We start from the raw sequence: 25,648 nt of genomic DNA on the forward strand, positions 1-25,648 counted from the left end.
ATCTGGGCGGTATGAAATATATGACAGGGTTACCCGATATTGCAATCATTGTTGATCAGCACAAAGAATATACGGCCTTGCAAGAATGTATTACTTTAGGAATTCCAACAATTTGTTTAATTGATACAAATTGTGACCCCAATCTCTCAGATATTTCAATTCCAGCGAATGATGACGCTATATCTTCAATCCGATTCATTCTTAACAAATTAGTATTCGCAATTTGTGAGGGTCGTTCTAGCTATATAATAAATCCTTGATTCATAATGAATAATAAAATAAACAAAATAACTTACTACAGAAATCCCATAAATTTATGGAATCGGTTATTATAACTATATTCTTTTTTTTTTTCTGAATTTCAAAAATTCAAAAAAGGGGATAAAGGGGATATTATGTGATTTGTTACTATTCAAAATATCCGATTCAAGTAGGCAAAGAGATGGTTGTATCAAAAGAATTTTTTTTTTTTAAGTTCTATTTTTTCAGGGGGCAATATGGATGTTTTATCATGTTCCATCAATACCCTAAAGGGGTTATACGATATATCTGGTGTGGAAGTAGGCCAACATTTCTATTGGCAAATAGGGGGTGGCCAAGTTCACGGCCAAGTACTTATTACTTCTTGGGTTGTAATTGCTATCTTATTAGGTTCAGCCACTATAGCTGTTCGCAACCCACAAACCATTCCGACTGGGGGTCAGAATTTCTTCGAATATGTTCTTGAATTCATTCGAGATGTGAGTAAAACTCAAATTGGAGAAGAATATGGTCCTTGGGTTCCTTTTATTGGGACTATTTTTCTATTTATTTTTGTTTCTAATTGGTCAGGGGCTCTTTTACCTTGGAAAATCATACAATTACCTCATGGGGAGTTAGCCGCACCCACCAATGATATAAATACTACTGTTGCTTTGGCTTTACTCACGTCATTGGCATATTTCTATGCAGGTCTTTCAAAAAAAGGATTAGGTTATTTCGGGAAATATATTCAACCAACTCCGATCCTTTTACCCATTAACATCTTAGAAGATTTCACAAAGCCTTTATCGCTTAGTTTTCGACTTTTCGGGAATATCTTAGCTGATGGATTAGTAGTTGTTGTTCTTGTTTCTTTAGTACCTTCAGTAGTTCCTATACCTGTGATGCTCCTTGGATTATTTACAAGCGGTATTCAAGCTCTTATTTTTGCAACTTTAGCCGCGGCTTATATAGGTGAATCCATGGAGGGCCATCATTGAAATAGTCTTTTCATTTTTTAGCTTAGCCCCGTCCGTGTGTCTCAAGATAATTAGTTCACTTAGGGATTTAATATCTAAACAAAATCACTGTAAAATCATATTTATAGGTGTTTTATCGGCGCAAATAGTAGGGAAGACAGACAGAAACTAGACAGAGATCTATGAGATTTATAGCATCGACGATTGACAAATCCTTATTTTTCTCTTAATATGATTTTTCTTTTCTTTAGATATTGAAGATCTTTCTTTGGGATAATTATTTTGTCCATAAAATATAAAATTCTGCAACATTTTGCCATCAATTTGGCCGGAAGGACCAAAACTGATAAAAATAATAAAGTTAGGTATCAAAATTGAAAAAATTTAAAGTTGTGCACCAAAAGTGATACGACCTCAAAAGTCGTGGGACCAAAAATGATATTAGTTCAAGTTTTAACTAGAGTGTATGTATAGCGCGGTATTCACTATCGTTCGGTAATGAGATTTCATGGAAATCGATATATGAAAATTAAATTATTTTTATAATAGCTTAAGATATTGTATTGGGTAAATTTTATTTTATTTTAAAAATAAATTAATATTTTTGGATTTTTGGATAATTGAATAACTTAAGATATTGTATTTTTGGATGATTTTTTGCAATGAAATATGGCAGAGATCAAAGTTGCTATATAAAGTTTCAACTACAGTGTACTGTGTATGTATAGCGAGGTATTCAATGTCGTTCAACAATGAGATTCCATTAAAATCGATATATGAAAATTAAATTATTTTTTAAAAAATAATAAAATTTACCCAATACAATATCTTAAGTTATTATATTTAATTTTCATATATCAATTTTCATGGAATTTCATTGCCGAACAACTTTGAATACCCCACTATACATACACAGTAGTTTAGTACACTGTAATTAAAACATTATATAACAACTTTGATTTGTACTCTATTTCATTATAAGAAATCATTTTCTTCATTAATGAAATAGGGTAAAATCCTCCAAAACATTCATATAAATAACATGTCATCATTTTTTATTATTTTATTTTTCCATGTCAACAAATTAGATGGGTTACTTGTTAGAAATGAGCTAAAAATGCTAGATGAAAAATAATTAGGAGTATAATGACTTAGATGGACCATATTTTAATTCATGCTGCTAGATGAACAATCAGTGTTAGTACATGGGTCTATTTGACCCTTTTACTGTCTAAATTTTTTCAGTGTCCAATTATTTCTTTTTTAAATTCATTTTTCATTAAATTTAATTTCTTAAAAATTTGGTGAATCAACTTTCATGCGTGCAAGCTTTGGCCGTCAATGCGTAGGAGTTACACTCAATATAATGGACTCCTTGTCAATACTGAACACAAATCTTCCTACTAAGAGATCGCTAAATCACCGCAATTTACTCCTCTACTATTCTATTGGTCTAAGAAATGAGACTCTTGGGACAAGAGATTTTGCTTTTTTTTTTTTTGTGGGCATGCTTCGACATGGCCATATGGGCTTGCACTTTTAGTTCAGAAAATACTAAATTCATTCTCAAATTTTTAATATAAACAATGTTTTTTATGAACACACAAAATGAAAATATCTTTACATCAAAGAATAAAATTGATGAAATGAAATTTGAAAATCGATATAATAAAACTGTTTTAGATCCGCCTCTCGGCCCATTTGGACAGTATGGGCCCCGCTGAATCCCCCGACGATTCCTCACGCTGCTGTTCTTTTTCCTTCCAAGACAATCTTCCATTGTTCATTTTCTTATATACGTGGAATTCCCGTAGATTGTCTCTAGCACGTTATTAACCCCTGCAGTTGCTACGCACGACTGCAAGAGGAAACCATGGAAATGGGGCAAAGCTCTGGCTCTAAGCCCTCCGGCGACGGCGTCGTCTGGGCCAAACTCAGTAAGCGCGTTATGTCTTTCTGTGTATCATGAACCTAAACGGATAAAAATGTAAAATGTTTGTATCTTTTATGATTTTTAGAACTGGGTTTTCTTTAACTCTTACTGCCTAGCATTATTCGGTTCATCCAGTTGCAGTGAGTCCTTCTTTGTAAAGAGATGGAAGAGAAAAATGGATTCCAATGTTATTCCATTGAGCCAAGGATTCTTGATTATAGTGCTTTTATTAATTGTGGTGTAATTTTCTTGCTGTGTTACTGGGTTTGATGAAAAGTTATCATCTTTTACTGACCCACATTGAATTCTAGCATGAATGATGCTCAAAATTATGATTGGTAAGTAATTCAATTGTTGTAATCAGATGAATATAAGTTACTCAATTGGAGTTTCGTGCTTGAATCTCAACTTCATACATCAAGAAATAATTTTCAAAATCGTTAATACTATTCCATCAAAATTTTTATGTACTCCATTTCTAACAAATTCTTTGTGTGCGTATGGTTGTGAGGAATTGGAGTAAGCATTGAATCAATCAGGCAAACCTAGACAAAAATCCTGGGGTGGAAAGGAAAAGGGATGTACTTAAGTGTACAAATTTCTTCTACACATCTTGCAATTATTTTTAAAATAAAAAGTAATACCTTTACAAGTGAAATCCTTGGTGTTTCTATTACTCTGTATATGTTTTTGGTTGCAATCAACAAGTAAATTTTGGTTGTGAAATTCAATCCTTAGTCCTTTATCTGTCTATGCATATACTGACAAGTGAATTGTAGTCATGAAATTCAATCTTTTGTTGTTAATCTGTCTATGCATATACTGAAAAAAGGAAGAAATTATCTGATGTAAATGCCCCTGTTGGCTTTTCTAATGTTTCACGATAGTACCAATGGACTCAAGTTATTCAGAGATTGAGCTGAAGTTGAATGAGACTGTGATATGCTCAGAGGTGACCTCTTTGGAGAAACAGGCATGGTGCAAAATAACAAGAGGCATGGATCTGGTTTCTGCCACAATACAAAATACAAGGTAGCATTATGTTTTTGAGTTCTTTGGTCCTATTCACTATCTAACCTGAAATTGGTGATGAGAATGAAGTCTTTCTGCTTTGTTGAATTAATGTAACTGATGACTGAAGAAGCCATATTTCATCACTATCAGTGTCTGCTAATTGTTAAGAGCATCCTTATCAATGGAGTTTTTTCGCGGTAATTGAGGAGTTTTTGTAAGTGTGATTAGGAAAGAGAAAGTAGGAAGGGAATGAAAAAAAAAAACAAAATAAATTTAGAAAACAAAAAAAAAATTAAAATATATTGCTGTCAGGTGCGCCACAGGCGCGCCTGACGCACCAACTGCACGCGCCCGCTAGGCGCATTAATTGTGCTTAACGCAGGGCAGGTGTGCGTGTGTAACTTTAAGCTTTGGAATGCGAAAGGACAGGTTACTGTTCCAAAATCCAGATGCTTGCAGAGTGAACTCATTTTTTCTCTCTCCATTTCTCTCCCTTCCACCTCCCTTCCACCTCAGCAAATACTATTCTAATATCCAACAAATATCTACAGATGTAGATGCTCTAAACACTGTTGGATTCTACTGAAAATTATTTTATTCAAGATTTTTGTTATTTCACTGCCTAAAATTCAGTGGCTAACTTAAGAAGCATGCAGTATATGTTTTTTCCTTTCCCTTGAATGTGGATTATGAAAGCAATTAAAATGAGTACTTTCCTTAGGGGCATTGCAGCTCAGTAGAAGTAATGGTCAAGTGATTGATATTGCATCTGCTAAGATTGATCTTTTGATATGCATTTAAATGATTAGTTCAGGTGTTCCAGACCTACAGGTTTGCATGTAAGAACTGATGTTTGATGTTGAGGATCATGCATTTATAATTAAATTCAAACTTATCTCCTGCCTTAAAATTGGCATAATGAGAGATCTTAAAATATGAATAGTTCTTTCTGTGGTTTGTATGGTATGTCTATAAAGCAACTTCAATTTTCCCATTTGACAAAGGCTAAGTGCTCAACAAATTCAATAATGCAACTTCATTTCATAGCAGTATGTTAGTTGACTTAATGTTTGCCAGATATATCCATTTATGAACACACACACACACGATTTATGTATGTAGTTTTTTATAAGATTTCTATGTACTTATGATGTCTTCTAATGTAGTTCAAACACAATTCTTGTTGATGAGAAGTTTGTTCTGGATGATCAAACTGCTATAGTCAAGTGTGGCAGTGAAATCTCACCTAGTTTTCAAACTGAGGGTAATGATTTATCAAAGACATCTTTTTTGTTTTATAAATTCTAATCTCTTCACAGGCAGTTGGACATACAGTGTAGAGTTTCTTCCACTTTTGGTCCCTCAACTATAATGGCATATTTAGCATTTTCACTTTTGATCCTCGACTTTGATTTGTTCCACTTTTAGTTGTCAGCTTTTAAAAACATTTCGCTTTTAAACCAAAATAACCCAAACACCCTTGCATACAATAAGGTGGAGTTTGGTGAAATTTTCATATAGTGAGGGTAATTTGGTCGTTTTGAACTAAAAGTGGAACAAATCAAAGTCGATGACCGAAAGTGAAAAAACCACTATAGTCAAGGGACCAAAAGTGGAATGAGCTCTACATTGTATATTTGCATATATCAATCTGTTCTTGCAGAAATTACACTTACTAGACCACTGGGGTGGATGATAAGTGTCACTTGGCCACTCAACCTCCATGATCTGGCCTATTTAGCCTGCTAACTAGTATTAAGCAGTGTTGGTGAGGAGCATCTAGAAAGATTTTTGTTCCATCTTTATGCCTCTTATTGTTGTTTTTTGTTGTGGCTCTTAGCTGAAGGTTACTTACTCCCTTATGTTTTGGTACCAAAAGACATGAATAGCATTAATCCTAAATTCACATTACTTTTCTTCACAAGTTGTATAGATATTTAGTGGATTAATCATTAAGCAGGCTTTAATTATAAATGGAAAGAGTAGAAAAGGAAGACAAGGAAAAAACATTTAGTAGAAAAAGTTATTTGTGAATTTAAGCATCTCCTGGTTTGTCCCTCCCCCACTTGCAGTTAAGAATGAACATTTTTTGGGGTACAAGTCATAGGGGATGGGGATGGGGATGGTGGGATTTGAACCCACATCTATAACCTGGAAGAGGGTGGAACTTACTCCTAAGCTACACCCTGAACCCTAAGAATGAACTTTCTTGTGACACTGATATGTTGACTTTGTTATGATTATATCAATGCCAAAATGGCTGACCTTGCCCTTCTTTTTGTTATCATTACTCATTAGGTTCTTTAAAGTACAAATTTGAGGTAATGCCTGTTGAGGAATCTTACAAACATCTAAAGGTAAATACCATCAGTGATATAGACAAATGAGAAACAAGCCCCCACGCATTTTCTTTTATTTGTTTATTTATTTATTTTTGGTGTACTATCAATGTTGAATGCCAATTTGTGGCTGGTTTTTATAGGTCTCTGTTGACGTAGAACATGCCAAATGCAGCATTTGTTTAAACATTTGGCATGATGTTGTCACTGTTGCGCCTTGTCTTCATAATTTTTGGTTCGTTTTTCAATCTTTATAGTCTTTATAATGCCATCCAAATTTTATGCATGATTATTTTGATAAATAATTGTCTGTTCAGCAATGGATGCTTTTCAGAGTGGCTAAGGAGATCTCAAGAGAAACACTCAAGTGTAAAATGTCCTGAATGTAGAGCAGTTGTTCAATTTGTGGGAAAGAACCCCTTTTTGCATAACATTGAGGAGGTAATTTTTCTTCTGTTATTATGCTGGTTAGACATACTTCTTCTTTCCCCTTTATGTTTTGTAGTCTGGTGCTCATTTGATTCCTGTAATATCTATTTAGTAGTTCATCATAGATTGTGGACTCAAGTTGAAGTTCATGCTATATTAATTGTTTTGCTTTGTAATGGTAATATTTTAGGGAGTGGTATTTGTTTCAATCTATATGCTTCACAAAGTTCTTCCAACCAATGATGCCTTCTCATTTTTCCGATGCATTTCATGCACCATTCAATACTTTAGCTGTTCTAGCATGATTTCTCTTCATTTAGACTTTCCTTGTTTTTTGTTTTTGTTTTTGTTTTTAATAAAAAGAATATGTCATACTTTTTCAGAATATACTGGAAGCTGATCTCTCTCTGAAGCGTCCTAGTGAAGATATCAAACTTATAGATTCTTATGCCTCAATAAAATCACCACTTGTAAGTAGTATACTCACTATTGTTTGTCTTGAATATCCTACTTTTATGTTTTATGACCATCTGATATCCATCATTAAATATATAAGTAGTAAAATTATATAAGGTTTAGTTATCAAAATAAATAAATAAAAATAAATAAATAAATACTACGTAATACATTAACAACAAAAGTACTTGGCATATTCAAGAACAAAATGTTAGTAACTAATAAAGTTCATTCATCATTAGTTACTAACCTCACTTTGCAGGTTCTTAACAGTGGAAAACGGTCTAAAAGGAAGAGGGCGCACTCTCCATCAGATGAGGCCAGTAGATGGGAACTTCCATGCCGTCAATGTGGTAATTGAGTTTTCATTTGCCACTAGTCCAATGGAGTATTCCTTGATACAAACACGACACATTTAAGAAATGAATCAACACCTTAAATTCATACATGAACATGTTACACAAAATGACATGTATAAACTTGTTTTAACTAAAATAACCTATAAATATGTCATGACACAATACAATGCTCATTGATCCCTTGACTGAGACAAGTTAAAGGCTGAGCCTTTGGGGGAACTTAGTGAGGGATTCAAATAACTATATCCCCATGACTGAGAATGCATATTTTACATTTTCTTTTTAACATGCGGTGGTTTGTTTGCAACTCTCAGGCACTGAATTTGGAGGGTTCCAATGTAACCAAAGCACAGTTCATTTACAGTGCCATGCATGTGGAGGGATGATGCCTTTGAGAACAAATATTAGCATTCCACAACACTGTAATTCCATTTTGATCTCATTTGTGCTATATTTTTGTAATTTTGTCTGCCAAGTTATATAGCATTATCTTTTCCATTCTTTTCAACATGTTAGGTCTCTATACCTGTTTGATGGATTAATGTTCTTCTTGGCTTTACAATTAGTTTTAGAGAACTGAAATTATAAGTTTCTGACCTCACGCACCACGCCCAACCTAAAGATTAATTGATTATTAGAAATCTTTAATTCTCTCATTTAACATCTTGGCTCTTTTCCATGTTAGTACTGAGAAAACTACTTTCATGAAAAATATAGGTATAGTAGTACAATTTTATTTTATAACTAGAACTGATTGTGGTTGTCATGCTTCTTTTTTACTTGTGAAAGGTCTACAAATTACTTCCTCTGTTTGACTTGAAAGAAAACGTATCCTTTTCTGGGCATGGCATTTGAATTGCCCATTTTCCTGAAATGAAATTTCACATGATCTTGAAGTAGTTCTTTATTATATTAAATGCCTGAAAGCTATCTTAGAGTCTACTGTCTACCACCAAAAATATGTCTAGATATCAGTTTCCCCATTTTTAACCCAAAATACTTAATTATCATATGAGTTTCTGTGATGTAGTCAACTAAGCACAGAGAGTCTCTCCTACAGTATTAGTTGCTCTATGATTTAAATGTAGAGATTACTTTCTTTACATTCAAGGCAATCAATTTTGAGTAAGAGAAAAAGTTACTTGAGGAATCTTAATTTATGAAGAGATTAAGCAGTTTTAGTGCAGGACCATGTCATGCATTCAACGATAGTTAAATTTATCATATTGGACACGATTTTTTTGAACTGTTCCTTCTCATTTTTAGAATGATTTATACTCTTTGAAACTGTCCTCTTTTTTAGGTATAGGATGTGATCGGGCATTCTGTGCTGCTTATTGGCATGCTCAGGGAGTTAATGGAAGTGACTTGCACCCAATATGCAGTCCTGAAACTTTCAAACCCGTAAGACTTTTGAGCTAATTTGATTTTCTTCTAAGGGTGCGTTTGGAAAGCAGGAAAATGACTTCTAGAAAATGAGTTATTTTCCGGAAAATGAATTCATTTTCCGTGTTTGGATGTACTCTGGAAAACTGTCTTTGGGTGTTCGGTTCATTTTCCGGAAAATGAGTGGAAAATGTATAATTATATATTTTTATTATTTTATTTAAAATATAAAAATATTTATAATAATATAAAAATAATATTTTTAAGTAAATAAAATTAAAAAAAAAAAAAAACACCCCTCCCCCCCTCTGGCGGAAACCAGAGCAGTGCTCTGGCTTCCCGGCGGAAACCAGAGCAGTGCTCTGGCTTCCCGGCGGAAACCAGAGCAGGGGCTTGGTTTCCGGCGGAAACCATATGGTTTCCTCCGGAAACCATGGCATGTGACTGGCCGTTAGTTCATTTTCCATGGGCGGAAGTCATTTTCCCCCATTTTGATCTCATTTTCCCCAGTCAACGGAAATCATTTTCCGTTGACTGGGTTTTCCAAGTGCAGCCAAACGTGAGAAACCCGGAGGAAATCATTTTCCGGGTTTCCAAACACAGCCTTAGGCAATGATCTTTTCTGGCTTCAAATATTTCTGAACTCTAAATACTCCCAGTTTCTGTTTAGCATCAAATTTTATGTTATTTATCTTCTTGCAGATCACAGAACGTACAATCACTAGAATCCCGTCATTGGCACATGAGAAGAATAGGCATGAACAGGAGGCAAGGACTTCTTTTAGATTGTCTGATTGATGGATTCCTATGACTGACTATTCAATGGTTTCTCACTATCTTTGTGCTTTTGCACTTGCACTTCGGTGTGCATTTCTTCCTATAATAGATCACAGAAAGATGTATCACAAAGATGGGTAGGTCATTGCAAGATGTTGTCTCTGACTGGATTTTGAAGTTGGATAATCGGGAAATAGGTGATACATTATTGCTGAAAACTTGATTATATTATTATATTAGTCTAATATTCTTTAATATTATTGTTCATCTTATTTGTTTATTTGCTATTTTTGCTATGCCTTTTCTTGCTGTGCCATTCACATCTCTTTGCATCTGCTATGGTCTATTTCTTGATTCATTGTGTTTTGGTTTCCAAGCATCTACATTGATATTTACTGAATTCAAATACTCTAACTACACCTAATCTATGGTTCAAATTGTTTGTATAATAGTAATCCTCACCCCTCACTTTGTTGTGACTATGTTTGCATTGGCGTGATTGTTGTAAGTTCTTTACTAAATAAGACCAGATTAGGGCCTACTCAAGTGAAATCTACTTTCCATGACTAAGACTAGCTAGAATCACCATCTATCTGTTAAACACAATCATAATATTTACGGGTGTAAAGTAAAATTTATGTATACCTTTTGTCAGTGGTCTCTTACCCAAATCTCAATTGGGAGAAAATTTTCATTTGAAGATGTACTTACTGAACTGTATACCTAGCGTTTTGTACTTGCTCTGCAATCTGACCTGCATTGAAATGATGTGTTGCTAGTAAAATATTCTTTTGTTTTGTTTTGTTTTCTACAGACCGAACAAGGATGCCACTGAATCATGCTGAGATGATAACTGCTCGTACACGTTGTTGTAGGTTAGTTTACTCACCGCTTTACCTTGTAATGTTATGTCTTCACTTGGTTCGCACATGGGAATTGGAATCGGAATGGGAATCAAATACCTGGTAATGATAATGGGTTTTGGTGAAAGTATTTTGCATGTTTGGTAGTAGAGTGCAATTGGAATGATTACCAATATTGATGTTTGGTTGTGTATGACCCTATAATGGGAATAAAGGTTTTAAAAATACAAAAACAAAAAATCAAGGCAATTGATCTTAATATAATGGCATCCAAAGCATCAATATGAACAAAAATTCAAAAAATATCAAAACAAAAATCTAAAAGTACTAATCCAAACTTTTAAAAATCAAATTACCAATAAAGGTAGAATGATACCCCTTTTTAATTAGGGAATGAGATTTTTTATTGAAGAGATAATCAAGTCCCATAGTTGTGTTTTAAAAAGTTGTCAACCAAACACTAACTATGATTTTGATTCCCATTCCTAGTGTGTAAACCCCTGAACCAAACACACCCTTAGTTTCTTTGCATATAACTAGCCAACTGGGTTCCTGAGCTGTTCATTATAAAAATTATCTTCTGCTGGTTGGTTTTCTGTACTGCAGTGAGTGCTATGACAAGATAGTCTCGTTTCTCTTGTACTGGTTTAGGGTCACAATGCCAAAGCATGTAAGTTTCTCTTTGATTCTTGACCGACTTGTATACTACTTGTTGATTTGATTCCAGCATTGCTTATATATATATTCGGATGGGTAAATAGACAAAATTTAATCTCTTCCGATGCATACATATAACATGTATTTGTCAACAACTCAATTCCTCCTCGATCATATCTCTTGTACCCTGGTGTTTTCACCTATCAACTGTTGTTGTTGCCATAATTTCTTATCGTAAAGTTCATTTGTTTAGTACTTAACAAACATTGGTTATATATGTACTTTCAGTGTCTACCGGCAGAAGGATCTCAGAGGGAAGACTGCTGGTACGGTTATGCGTGTCGGACGCAGCACCATAATGAAGAACATGCTCGCAAGAGAAACCATGTCTGTCGTCCAACAAGGGGCAGCCAGATGTAGGATGGATGGATGATTCCCTTTAGTTTCAAGATTACTAAATTGCAAAGGGAATTGATTTGTACATAAAATCTTGTCATGCACCTTATTATCTTTTGTGTTTAGGAAATAGGAATACTATCAACTCTTTCTCATCTCATCGGATGGAACAACTAGAAATTAGATTTGGAACCTTTTTAGTTCATCTCGGTTTATATGTGAAAAATGTTACTTGTACGTTGTACCATTTTTTTTTCATTGAGCTTTACTATTTGATGTGGTTAAGTTATATATATATTAGAGATCAGGTGCAGTTATTGTCATAACTCGGGTGAAACATGGGGTTGAATATTAATCGTCTATCCAATGATTATCAAAGCATCTGAGCCATTAATTGTAAATTTGAAGCGTCTGTTGGGCAAATTTTTCCACTATAACTTCTTCTCCACTCGGTCTTCATTGTTGTGTGCTTTGTCTTTGCATCTTCCAAACCATCTGCGATCCTTTACAGGTGAGAAGAAGGTTAATACCTTAGGTGAAGTCATCTTCTCTATTGTTGGTTGATGTCTGTGTCTTTAAACCATTTTCGATCACTCATAAGTGAGAACAAGGTTAATACCTCAAACGTGAAGCAGTACATGCGATTAATGTCTTTCGAAGAGAATGTAGTCCAACAGTACGTAGTAACCGGCGTCCGCTAAACAAGGTAAATTTGACCTAATCATCAAAATACCGTATTATGGTTAAGTAAAGGATTGCATGATCGTATTTTCCATTTGTTTTTTGTTGTTTATGATTTTATTAATTTCTAGATGTTTTTGTGCTTGTGTTATTGTGTTCAATCCTTTTGTTATGTAGTACTAGTAGTATGTGGAGATAGTTAATTGTATTTTTTTTTTAATTCAACTTAACGTTTGTGCATTAGACTGTTTAAATCTATGCACCCTAAGATTTAAAATAGTCCTTATTTGTAATCTGTTTAGTTAGAGTGCAATGCTATTTCTTTAGTTAAGTACAAATAATATATTTATTACACTATTTTGTGTGTGTGTGTATTTTTTTTTAATTTTTTTTACTGATTACTGATTTTGAAGTGCATCATCTACAATCTTTTTTATAAAATATATATATTTTGTTTTCTCTGTTGATTTGTGAGTAGTAGCCTCCCGTAAAAAACGAACAAAGTCTCAATTAGCAGTGGTCCCCCACCCTAGGAATGAAGTGGGCACCAGTGATACAACAATTGCAATTCCACTTTCAAAATCAAGGAAACATTGGGGTAAATGCAATGGTTTGCCGACCTTAAAATCAAGGTCGTCAATTCACCAGTTTGTATATGCAGTCCACGATTTAAATCAGGCTCAGAGGCCTGTTGCCCAAGAGATTGGTTTTGGAAGCCTAATGGATTTGGAGATTGTAGAGCTCCCAACACGGTTATCGTACTGGCTTGTAAGCAATTATAATCCTAGGAATAGCGCACTAACCTTAGCAGATGGTACTAGAGTGTTTATAACGGAATTTGATGTTGAATCTGTCTTGGGGTATCCTAAAGGAAGGATTGGGATTCAAAAGTGGAAAAGGGTGGGGCAGTGTGGTCTTATTGATAAATGGAAAGTTTTAATTGGCAAGGGAGATCGAAATATCACGTATGGTGATTTAATAAATGCAATGATTGCGTGCACGGATGGTGGTGTTTGGTTCAAATGGCATTTTTTTTTTTTGTCTTAGTATCTTCATTACTTGTAGACAACCAACAAAATGGATATGTCGGCCCACAACTGTTACATTATTTAGAAGATGTGTCCTAGGTCAAGCAGTTGAACTAGTCCCACTATGTTCTTCACACTTTGATGGTGCACAACTCAATTGGGCAAAAGAATAGCACGGAATTTTTCACTGGACCTTTATTGTTTTTGATGGTAAGGCTCAATACACACACAATTTATGAAAAAGTAATCGATAACAAATTATATTACTAACACATTACACTTGCGTTCAGGTCTTTTACATTGACCATGTTGTAGTCTTCACCCGGACTGTTCCTACGAATATTCCATCATTTAGAGGGTGGACTATAAAGCTCTTTAAGGATAGAGAAACATTGGAGATTGAGGAACGCCATCAACCTAAAGTTGAATTGTGTTGAGCTGAGGAGTGCTACCAATTTGAACCGGAACAGGTTCAAGATGAAGAAGAAATGGTTCAACCACAACCTCCAAAAGTTCTTGAGGTTCAATCCAATCCTAGATCAATTGATGATGTACAGGTGCCCACTTAACTCTTTATGTGTATAACTTTTATTTAAGTGCATAAACTTTAACCTTAAGGGGGACAACTTTCCACCTCAAACCTCATATTAAAGGTAGTACTGGATATATATTCAAATGAGACACATTTCTCTTAGGGTGCATAACTTTTAACCTTTGGGTGCACAACTTTTAACCTAGGGTGCATAACTTTCATGAGAGTAGCGTTTTTCATTTTTATATGATTTGGAGTTAAATGAATAGTGTAAAAATCAAATAAAAACAAGGACTAACAAAAACTAAGATGGATTAGATAAAGGGTCCAAAGGGCATTAAGTGTAGTTGTTCAACACAAGTGGGGTCGAGCTCCCAAAGTTTATACTCCTACAAGAACTAGTACCCGACCTTAACATGATAATAAATGTGTAGGATCCATCTCAGTATAACAAAGCACTTAACATGGTCATAACCAACCTTAACATAAGTGAATAGAGCAGAAGGAACGGTCAGTTTCGATCTAAGCAATTAGGAATAAAGGAAAGAAGGGCAACTAACCTTGGTCGACCATTATATACTCCCATGTGGTGCCGACCTTAGCACCGTAGGGAGTGGGGGGCTGGTGTTGGACTTGGGAGTACCAAAAGAGTATCAAAACCTTGTAGTTTTGATCATTTTAAAGGTCACGCCAACCCCAGGGAGAAACCGACTGACTTCATGACCTCAAACCTCAGATCATACCTGACCAGTATCATGATTTGAGGCCAAAGTTCCATAATAAGAAACCGGCATGACCACCCGGCTCGAACCTTTAAAAGATTAGGTTGAGTAGATAAAACAATCGAGTTTGGCCGACCTTATACGGTTTAGAGTTAAATGAATAGTGTAAAAACAAGGACTAACAAAAACCAAGATGGATGAGATAAAGGGTCCAAAGGGCATTAAGCGTAGTTGTTCGACACAAGTGGGGTCGAGCTCCCAAAGTTTATACTCCTACAAGAACTAGTACCTGACACAACGGGGTCAAGTTCCCGATTTTAATCACTTCACTCCTTCGCTTATACAGGGCTAAGACGAATTATTAAAACAACATACAAAATGGCTTAAGGCGAAGGGGTTGGATAGAAATGTACCTAAAGGAGTTCCTAAGTTGCATGCTCCCCGACCTTGTTGGTAGGAACAATCCCGGGTGCTTTCCAACTCTGGTAGGAAGTAGCTAAGTTTGTCGATAAGGGTGGTCGAGTCCTCTCCCCCGCTCAGGAATGCATCCACGATCAGGGTGTGATAAGGGGACACAACTCCCTTCTGCTTTTGGTCGGGACAACCTCTTCGACCTCGACAACCTTATCTTTACCTTTCTTGTTGTAGGCTCGGGTGACTTGCAGGTCGAATCCCGAGCTGACAGGCACTATGGTCATTAGGGGGCAACCCCGTCGGAATCGAGGCTAGCCCTGTGCATCAGACGGTTCGGACGGGTTCGGATATTAAAATCTTCAATCCGTTCGGAGTTCGGTTTGTATTTTGTTAACCCAATCCGCATAAATTAATCTAGCAAAACTATCGGATATTATAAGATCGGATACGGGCGGATTTATTCGGATATTCAGATTTGTTCGGGTTGAATTAAACAAAGTCCAAGAAATCTCTACAGGGATGAGCCAAAAGAGAACTGAGATGTTGGAGGCGAAGACTTGTGGCGGAGGCGAAGCGGCGACCGACCATCTGGCAGAGGTGGAAGCAGAAGCGGAGTGGAGGCAGAGGCGAAGACCTGTGGCGGAGGCGAGGCGGCGACCGACCATCTGGTGGAGGTGGAAGCAGAAGCGGAGTGGAGGCAGAGGCGGTGGATTGGCTGTCCATACTCGTACAAGAAGGTGTGTATCCAGTATCCTTTTTAGATGGAGATTGAAGGCTTCACGTAATTAAGTATGGGTACAAACTACAACCTACAAAGGCTATTAGCATTTAAGAGGCTTAAACATGCGTACAAAAGGCAAGAACAAGTATTCTCTCTCATACTTTTGAGGTGTTTCTTTTTCTTTGTCCAAGAACATTGTCTAGTGGGGTAGTGGTATTAGTGTTTATTTATAATATAAATATATATACACACATGCAATGTTGTTTCCTGTTTGAACATATATAATATATACATATATATTACGGAGAAACATGAGTATTTCGGATATCGGACGGATCGGATAAAAATATACCAAATCCTACTCGAGAACAGTCAGTCCGTATTATAACACGGATCGGTTCGGATGGCTGTATTCGGGTTCGGACCGGGTCAGTTTCCCTCTTTTCGGTTGTCGGGTCGGGCTGGCTGGTCGGGTTTCTCGGTTTTTGCACAACCCTAACCGAGGCTGCGCCTTCAGAGGTGATAAGTGCATATTTGATCATATTTTTACCCCATATTTAATTTCATTTCTACTACTAAATATTAATATTATATTCATAATTGATCAAAGTAGATGAAGAATACATAATTGAGCATAATATTAGTATTTGTGATCTTTTTGCCTTATATTTAATGTTGATTAGGCATTATCTTATGTTAATTAGGCAAGTGGCGTGAGGAATGGTGATGTGTTGATTCCCTTGAAACGAAAATGAGACAAATATTAATGGGATTAGCAAGAAGACAAAAGGAAAAGGATGGAAATGGTGGCATGAAGAAAAGTGGTGGATTTGATGGGATAAAAAGGCAACAAAAACAAATAAAGAAATGAAAGACAAATGATAGTGGGATGTGCTAGCAAGAAACATAGAGCAAAGTGTGGAGCCAAAAGCAAAAAGGAGATGAAATTTCGGATCTCTACTGTCAACTGTAGACTTTCGACGCGTCGAATGTTGGGATCTACGCGTCGGAAGTCCCTAAAATGGTCCAATAGCTCCGCACTGCATTCTCTCGACGCGTCGAGAGATGGGCTCGACGCGTTGAGAATCCATCCCGGGCCGCAAAAAATTCCAATTTTGCCCCTCTCCTTTGCCCCCCTATAAATACACCTCATTTCTCCATTCTTCAACATTTAATTTTCATATTAGATTAGTCCCTTTTCTCTCTTTAATCCTTTCTTCTCCTTCAAAATGTAGCCTCCAAGTGATGATTGCTTAGTAGTGTAGGAGTAGATTAGGATTTATTTTGTAATAAGAAGAGAGATGATGCAAGATTAGGATCTTCAACCGTTGAATCGAGGAGAAAGCGATGAGAATTTCTTTCCCTTCTTTCCTTAATTTATCTTGAATAAATCTTGTATCTAGATGCTTGTTTTTAATTTATTTATATTTGGATTATGGATTATGTTTATGTCTAGATTGTTGTTCTTTCTTCATTTATTATGAATTGTTAGTTTAGCTTCTATGAGTTGTTGTGTGTAAGACTTGTTGTTGAAAGTGTGTGATTAATGGGTCCAATAATTACATGCTTGTTTGTTTGTTGTGTCACGATGGGAATCGGGCATGGCTAGAACACTCTTGGCACACCTATTGATTTTTACAGAGCGAGAGCTTGTAGGAATTGTAAGGGGATTTCTTGGCTAATCTTCGGTTCCTTCACTGGCGAGAGCGGGTTCGAATTTAGAGGTTAGCCAAAACGGTTCCTTCACTAGTGAGGAGCGGGTTGGAATCTAGAGGTTAGTTTAGGCTACCTCCTCAACTTGTAGGATTAACTTGAGTTTGGGCATGTTGATTTGCTTAGGATCTTTATGGCAAGCCTTGCTTGTAGACTACGAGAGTAGATAACTTGCAGGTTGGCACACTCGGGTAGATCACGAGAGTGGCACCGGGTACTTTAGTGCATTTCCTCCATTCACAAGGGATAAAACTTCTCTTCTACTTTAGTGCATTACCTTTGTTGCATCTTCTATATCTCTCTTCATTTGTTGCATCTACTATATCTCTCTTCATTTGTTGCTTTTATTTTTTGGTTATTTATTTTCAATGCTATAACCTTGTTATGAACGAACTAGATTCATAAGAATCAAGCCGAGTTAGTGCTTGACCAACCATTCCCTGTGGATCGATAACCCCGGAATACTCCGGGTATTTGCTTGTCCCTAAAAGCTACAATCAAGAGGCGCTGACCTTCTTCCTGCCAAGAGCTATCTTCAAACGGGTGAGCCGAGGAGAATCAGTCTCGAACATTTTGTCTAAGCCCATCTATGCAAAGCCGATCATAAGAGTTAGAGAATAATAACATGTACGAAATTCTTCATAATAAAGATGTGAAAGTAAAACCTCTTGTATCCGGTCCGGTCGTCGGGTGTGGAACAACAATAGTAATGGGTTTTGCCTCAAACACATAGTTTTTCTCGAGGTCGTACCGAGGAGGTTGGAGATTAGCGGTCGCATACTCCTCGGGTGTCTAAAACACTCGATAGTCGTAGAACTCAATCGAGATGGCCTCGACATGTATAGTTAGAATCAGGGTCGACACGGAATAGATGTGCCGACGGAATTGAGAGCTCCATACGTTCAACACCTGGAATTGCCACTTGTACTTCAGGGAGAAAAAAATGGTGCTTCCAGGCCTTATTGTTGTCGGGAAGATAAGTGATGCTATATGTCGGTCCTTTGGCTTGAATCATAAGAAACCCCCATCATGCTTTAGTGAGAGGGCTCTGACAGAGAATTAAAAGTGGAAGAGCTCTAAAGTGCATGGTAGACTATGCCGAACACATATTTGGGGGGAAGCAGGCAATGATTCTATGGGCATTCAGACAGATTTGCCCAGGTACGACACCGTAATATTCAAGAAAGGCTAATATGAAAGTTGAGAAGGAGAGGGAAATCAGGGCCTTTAGGGAGTTGAGGTGTAACCTGATTAAATCCCCTTGATGACGGTCAATGATAGATTCGAGTCATACGTAGCCCGACTAGCTAGAAGGGTTTTAAGGTCTTGAAGGCCGGATAAGGTTAAGAGAGGCTCATAGGTCCCGACCTGTTCGGCATTTAGATATTTATGCCGCCCACTATTGAGAGTGGGGGCTCAGATGTGAGAAGGTACATGGGAAGTTCAGGAGGTTTCAGAGGTCGAGGGGGCGAGGGAGAGGACAGAAGTTACCCAAGCTAATAATCATCTAGTTTTAAGATGAGAAGGCTCGGTTGCACTCGGCTTCTCCTCTGGCTGACTGGTGGCTGCACTTGGCAAGTCACCTTACACCTTAGTGTACTACTCGACCTCCTCAAAGACTATGTCATATGAAGACACAGAGAGCAAGTCCATCTTGACATACACCCAAGGGTTTAAAGTTATGCACCTGAAGGTGTGAAGTTATGCACCATTAGAGTTAATGTTATGCACCCGTAGGATCAAACATGTGCACCTTAAAAACAAAACATAAGTTTAAGTTCTGCAACTTAAATCCCAAAGTGTGCACCTAAATGGTTAAAGTTATGCACGGGAAGATTCAAAGGCATGCACCCTAAGGTTCAAGATTATGTTCTGAAGGGTGAAAGTTATATACCATAGACGTATTTCATTCTAAACTGCAAATAATCTCTTATAAACAAAACTAGAAATAAAATATTTATTACATTGTGTTTAACATGAAAGATACTAACAATTGTTTTTCAAAATTAAAAAATAAAATAAACAGACAATCTTCTCTTATAAGTAAAGTTATGCACTTACTGATTAAAAGTTATGCACTTGTAGGGTCGAATATATGCACCCCAAGGTGGAAAGTTATGACCTTATAGTGCAAAGTTATACATTTTAATAGTATTTCATTCTAAACTGCAATGTCATCTCCCTGATGAAATGAAACTACAAACATACTAACAAGATGTTCTTTAAAAAAAAACAATCAATCATCTTCTAGGTGGACAATTCCTACTATCGTGATTAGCCAAAAAGGTTACAACTCCAGCATAACCTTTTGTGTCTCTTTGTTGTATCCAGTGCCAACTCTTTGCTTCCTTTTATACATTTACCGCTGCCCTTGTTCTTTGCTTACTTTGGTGGAAGAACAAAAATCTCAGAAAGCTCAGTTGACCTACAAAAATACTCTATAATTGTCTGCTTGCTATGCTTAGGGGATAATTGAGCTTTTGCTGACATTAGTAGTTGTTTTGTTCATTAATCACTTGTGAAAATTCAATCAATTAATCCATGTTTGACTCTACAAGACTAATACAACATTGTATATCAGCCCACAATTTATTCAACAACACCTTTTTTTCATCCATGCTTGCACATTGATAAAAAATGACACATCAATTTCAAAAGTAGACCTTAAAGATGCATCCTTAGTCCATTGATTAGTCGCATATATACCTCAATGGTATCTTTTCAAAGTTTAAATACTTAAAATTCACAAAAATGTGCCTACAAAAAAAATCCAACCATCTCAAACTAACATTTTGCAACTACATGCAACCTCTTTTTCAATTACGTTGTGCACCACACTAAAAATTGTATTTTCTCCATCCTTAATCTCATAATACAATTTCTCAGCATCTTCCCGAACATTCAACACCCTACAAGTGAAACACGATGCACATATCTCATTCTGAATATCATAGAAAATAATAAGTGTATACACGCTTTTTAAGCATGTTTTTCCAATGATAAATGCGTCTTGAAATCTGGAATATAACCCTCACTATCATTGTTAAGTTTTGCATTAATGTGTTGTTGTGAGGTCAAAGCACTCTAAAAGTTCATTATAAACTCAACTAGGCTAGATTGTGGGGTAGTAAAATCACTAAACAAGTTATTCTCACTTTCTAACCGTGATGTAGTCCTAGTAAACCACCCATAAAAATATATCTAAAATAGGTTAGGATCCAAAATCTTCGTAACTCAGGCATTTGTAAAAACTAATTATTATTAACCAACTCAAACTCTTCTATGAGAAACTTTCACTACCTCTCGCAATCAATAGGTTCCAAATAAGAGCTCCACAGAATAGAGTTTAGTTTGTTCCTACAAACCTCATTCTTACTCAATGTAGAACAACCTTTTCACTAACTTTGCACATAATGTGCCGCATGTAAAACCGATGTCTAGCTTGCTTAAAAATTCTTGGAATTGCCACTTTTATTGATGGGTCCTGATCAGTAACAATTATCCTTGGCTTAGAACCCATTACCTTCTTAAAGTTTTCAAATAACCAAACATATGAATCAATGTCCTCCTTCAGAAACAATCCAACATCAAATGTAATACATTTCATGTGGTTATAGACTGTTTATTTTATGGTGCTATAACAAACAGTCCATTAAAAACGAAAAGACTTGGACCGACACAATTCATCGTGAGGCTGGGGTTGATCTCGATGTTTGCACGGTTTAATTGTTTTATTTATTTACATTCAGGTCGGGTAGTACTGTCGATTTAAAAGGCCGACCCCACACTAATGTTTGATTTCACTTTTAGCGATGATCGGTCTATTTTTAATGAGTAATCACAGCCCCTCGTTCCCTATGATGCTAACGTTGACGCCCTAAGGGAATAACTTGAGATCGGGATTTGATTATTGTCCTGATATGTATTTATTAAGATCGATATCGAGATTAGGATACATTAATTTCGAGATCCAAGTCACGTGAACCTTGTTGATTTTGACTTTCGACCTAGAAACTGAGGGGCGTGACGTATTATTCAGATCTTTGCTTGGGGTTTTCATCATTGTACTAATCGTTTGAATGGGGTGCTTTTCCAAGAAGGCTCATGTGCCTGCGCTCAATCAAGGGACCTTTATTATTATTTTTTTTCCGATCTTATGATCGTTAAGGGGCAAAATGCTACTCTCATGAAATTTATGTTCAACAAAGAGGTGGTGCCAAATTGTATACAAAAAATTTAGTACAAGTAATATCACACCTATTATTGACTTATTATCAACCTGAGTTGACTCAATTTGGGTAGATGATTCAAATAAGATATTGTGGTTCTTAAATCATGAGTTTGATTTCTCTCATAATATGGTGAGTATCCAATATATTGTCATTTTTTTTTTTTTGCGTTAATGCCAAAAAATATTCCTTCAACTATTTTGAAAAACAAAAATCAAAATTAATTATCAACTTTTAATTTAAACAAATAAAGTTTTTTTTAGTACTATACATTTATTACACTATTTAGTTTTTCGATCAATTTTTCAGTCAAATACAAGTGCAATATAATGTTGAAAATTCAAATTTCTCTCATGCCATGTATAGAGAAATTAAACCCAGTAAAGAGTCTATTGCGAATATATATTCTTTAACCCTCAAAAGGAAGTAAATGCATAGCCAATTCAAGAACAAAAATTGGTCTAATGGAAAGTTACGTTAAAGATCAATTTTGATATTTTAAATTAGTTAAAGGACTATTTTTGGTATTAAATTATAAATTTTTTAAAGAACTAAAGATGAAGTGATTATATATTTATATGTACTACAGCAATACAGGGGCAGCTAAGGGTAGGTAACCCAATTCCAAAAGGGTTGTTTTCATCATTATTAAAACCTTAAATCCAGACCTTCTAGAAGGCAGTTTAACTTAGCAATGGTGACATGGGATGGGAGGCAAATGGCAGATGTTATACCGTGGACCATGTGTCATGGTTGATACTGTAGTTGTGTTGAACGGATACTGCAGTTGTGTTGAAAGAAACTGCAGTTGTGTTGAAAGGGAACTGCAGTTGTGCGGAACAGAGGCTATTTCATCTGTCTGTAAATGCAGTTGTGTTGAACTGATATTGCAGTTGTGTTGAAAGGATACTGCAGTTATGTTGAACGGATGGACGACCTCTGTTCCGCGTAACTGCAGTTTCCTTTCAACATAACTGCAATATCTTTTCAACACAACTGCAGTATCCGTTCAACATAACTGCAGTATCCGTTCAACACAATTACAGTATTAGCCATAACCACGATCCACAATGCATTGTGGACCATGGTCCACCGTATAATTTGCGGGCAAAGGGTGGGTTGGGTTAATTAGGTTCAGTGTAAGTGTTAAGATGGGATTACATAGACGGCAGCTTTATGGGATTATAAGACTTTTGTGGATGTTAATAATAATATTAATAATTGAAATGGACATTTGAAAATGACTAGAGTTGACCACACCTTAATGTGGCAATTTATGGTTCGATGCTTGCTTGATGACATGTACTTTGCCATGTGTTGTTCACTTTACATAGAAAAAATTTAAAAGCATTTTTTTTCATCAATTAGAGCATTGCATGTCATGTTTTTTTTTTTTTTCCTTTCTTTTAAGGTAACATGTCATGTTAATATAATGTAAAAGTAAGAATATATGAATAATCTAGTCAAGTTGGTCAAATAGTTGACTTGAATATAAATTTTTTTAATTTTAAGATAATGGACTAATGGAGCACCATACCCTAGTTATCTATAAATCTTTTTGGTTTTAAGAAAAAAAGAGCAACTCCAATTTGATCGTGTAGTTGGTTTGACTGGTTAGTCATGGTCACATAGGTTAACTTCTCCTTATGTTCCCTTGCCGATTAAGATTAGTTTTAAACCAGCTATGAACAACCTAAGTTAGTTTACTTTCTTGTGGTCCTTTGTCAATTAGACTTACAAGGCAAACTTCATCTCAAACGCGGTGGCTAACTGAATATGGACTTTTTTTTTTTGTAAATTAAAAAAAAAAAAAGAAAATATATGTAGTATTACTCATAATTTAAATCAATAAACATTGAATCAACAAAAAATTGAGACACCATCACGATGTAAGATTAGGAATTAAATTTTTATTTATTTATGTATTTATTATTATAATAATAATAATAATTATTGTTGTTATTATTATTATTATTATTATTATTATTATTATTATTATTATTATTATTGTGAACAAATGTATGTGGACTATGTATATCCTTAGGCAGGGCGGATCCAAAAATATCTTCCAGTGGGGGAAAATATAAAAAATAAAGAAATGGTTAAAAAAAAAAAGAAAGAAACACTTTAGAAATATAATGATAAATATTGTTGAATATAGCAGAAAAATAAAACACATCAAAATGTTATAAAATAATATTCATAACAAAATATGAAACATAATTAATTTTATAAAATAATTCAAATAGAAAACACATTATAAATTACATATCTCATTATTAATATAAATAAATTATATATATATATATATATNTATATATATATATATATATATATATATATATATATATATATATATATATATATATATATATATATATATATATATAAGCACTCTAACAAAACTACCTACTATCAGGATTCAAACACACAATCTTACATATAGAGACACGCGCATCTACCACTTTGTCTAGCCAATCATTTCTTTACCATATCTGTTTTTGTTTTTTTTTTTTTTTATATTTATATCTAAAATATGTACTATATATACACATATACATACAACGCTATATATAGGGTGGGGGTGGGGTGAGTGGGGGTAACTGCCCCCACAGTAGTTCCGTCACTGTCCTTAGGTTGTTAGTATAATGGGTACTAAATACTCTCTCAATCTCATTTTATGTGTCTAGTTTAAATTATTTGTAATTCAACTTTTATAATATTTAATTTAGCATTAATTAGAGGCGAAGACAGGGAGGCTTCAAAGGGCCCTAGCCCCTCCAAAGCCCTAAAAATGGAACAAAAAAGGTACCCAAAAAAAGTAAATGTGACATTATAAGAAAATTTTAAAGAAAAATAAAAATAGAAAATAATTGATTTTACTAATAAATAATAAACAACTCAATTAAAACGAATAGAATCTACATTTATCTGAGTTTAGTCAACCAGTCGTTATACTGTGGACCATGGTCATGGCTGATACTGCAGTTGTGTTGAACTGATGCTGCGGTTGTGTTGAAAGGGAACTGCAGTTGTGCTGAACAGAGGTCGTTTCATCCGTCTGAAAGTGCAGTTGTGTTGAACGGATACTGCAGTTGTGTTGAACGGACGACCGACCTTTGTTCCGCACAACTGTAGTTTCATTTCAACACAACTACAGTATCAGTTCAACACAACTGCAGTATCCGTTCAACACAACTGCAGTGTCAAGCATGATCATGGTCCACAGTATAATTTGCGTTAATCAACATAATTACATAGACAATGCACTTTTGATGGAGAAGTAGGGCCAGGATTTAGAGTCAATTGGGCCCAAAGAGTGGGGGTTTGAGAGCAATAGTTATTGCGTGGACTGTGTAATATATAACGTATTTAGTAGGTTACTATTAATGTACCTAACACATGATGTTTTGATACTTACATGAATCTAAGTGTGTGATTTTTTTTTTATTACTTTTAAGAAAATTTAAGAACAATTGGTTGCATTGCATGTTCTATTATTAAATAGTTGTAGCTTTAATTTAATTTTCAAAATATAAATGAATGCAGTTGTCGTTTCCTTTGTTGTTTACAACAATTGAGATAAATGGTTGTTTTTAAGAAAAAAGTTATCATAAAAAAATTTAAATTGTACACTTGAGATCCGCGTTATATCAATGAATTATGTGTTTGTTACATTGACAGTAACATATTAAATATGTTATATTTGAATTTAATTGCACTTTTTATCAATTTAGGGGCTATGTAGAACTTTTTTCAATGAGAAAATTTAATTATAC

At 35.3% G+C, this 25,648-nt stretch overlaps 1 protein-coding gene across 2 annotated transcripts; it reads left to right on the forward strand.

The window, feature by feature from the left end:
- Positions 1 to 2,940: 2,940 nt before the first annotated feature.
- On the forward strand, positions 2,941 to 12,097 carry LOC116012087 (E3 ubiquitin-protein ligase CHFR). 2 transcript variants are annotated; one of them, XM_031251553.1, is made up of 15 exons: positions 2,941 to 3,157; positions 4,041 to 4,185; positions 5,334 to 5,431; positions 6,466 to 6,524; positions 6,650 to 6,741; positions 6,824 to 6,947; positions 7,319 to 7,405; positions 7,654 to 7,744; positions 8,065 to 8,172; positions 9,054 to 9,154; positions 9,839 to 9,904; positions 10,023 to 10,110; positions 10,728 to 10,788; positions 11,383 to 11,446; positions 11,722 to 12,097. In XM_031251553.1, the coding sequence occupies exons 1-15, from the start codon at positions 3,094 to 3,096 to the stop codon at positions 11,851 to 11,853; spliced, it is 1,380 nt and encodes a 459-aa protein (XP_031107413.1). In that variant the 5' UTR covers positions 2,941 to 3,093; the 3' UTR covers positions 11,854 to 12,097. The 2 variants fall into 2 exon arrangements, with proteins under 2 accessions (XP_031107413.1, XP_031107414.1); XM_031251554.1 differs by lacking the exons at positions 5,334 to 5,431; positions 6,466 to 6,524; positions 6,650 to 6,741.
- Positions 12,098 to 25,648: the final 13,551 nt, after the last annotated feature.

The sequence above is a fragment of the Ipomoea triloba genome, chromosome 3 (genome assembly GCF_003576645.1).
Source record: "Ipomoea triloba cultivar NCNSP0323 chromosome 3, ASM357664v1".
Lineage (NCBI taxonomy): Eukaryota > Viridiplantae > Streptophyta > Magnoliopsida > Solanales > Convolvulaceae > Ipomoea > Ipomoea triloba.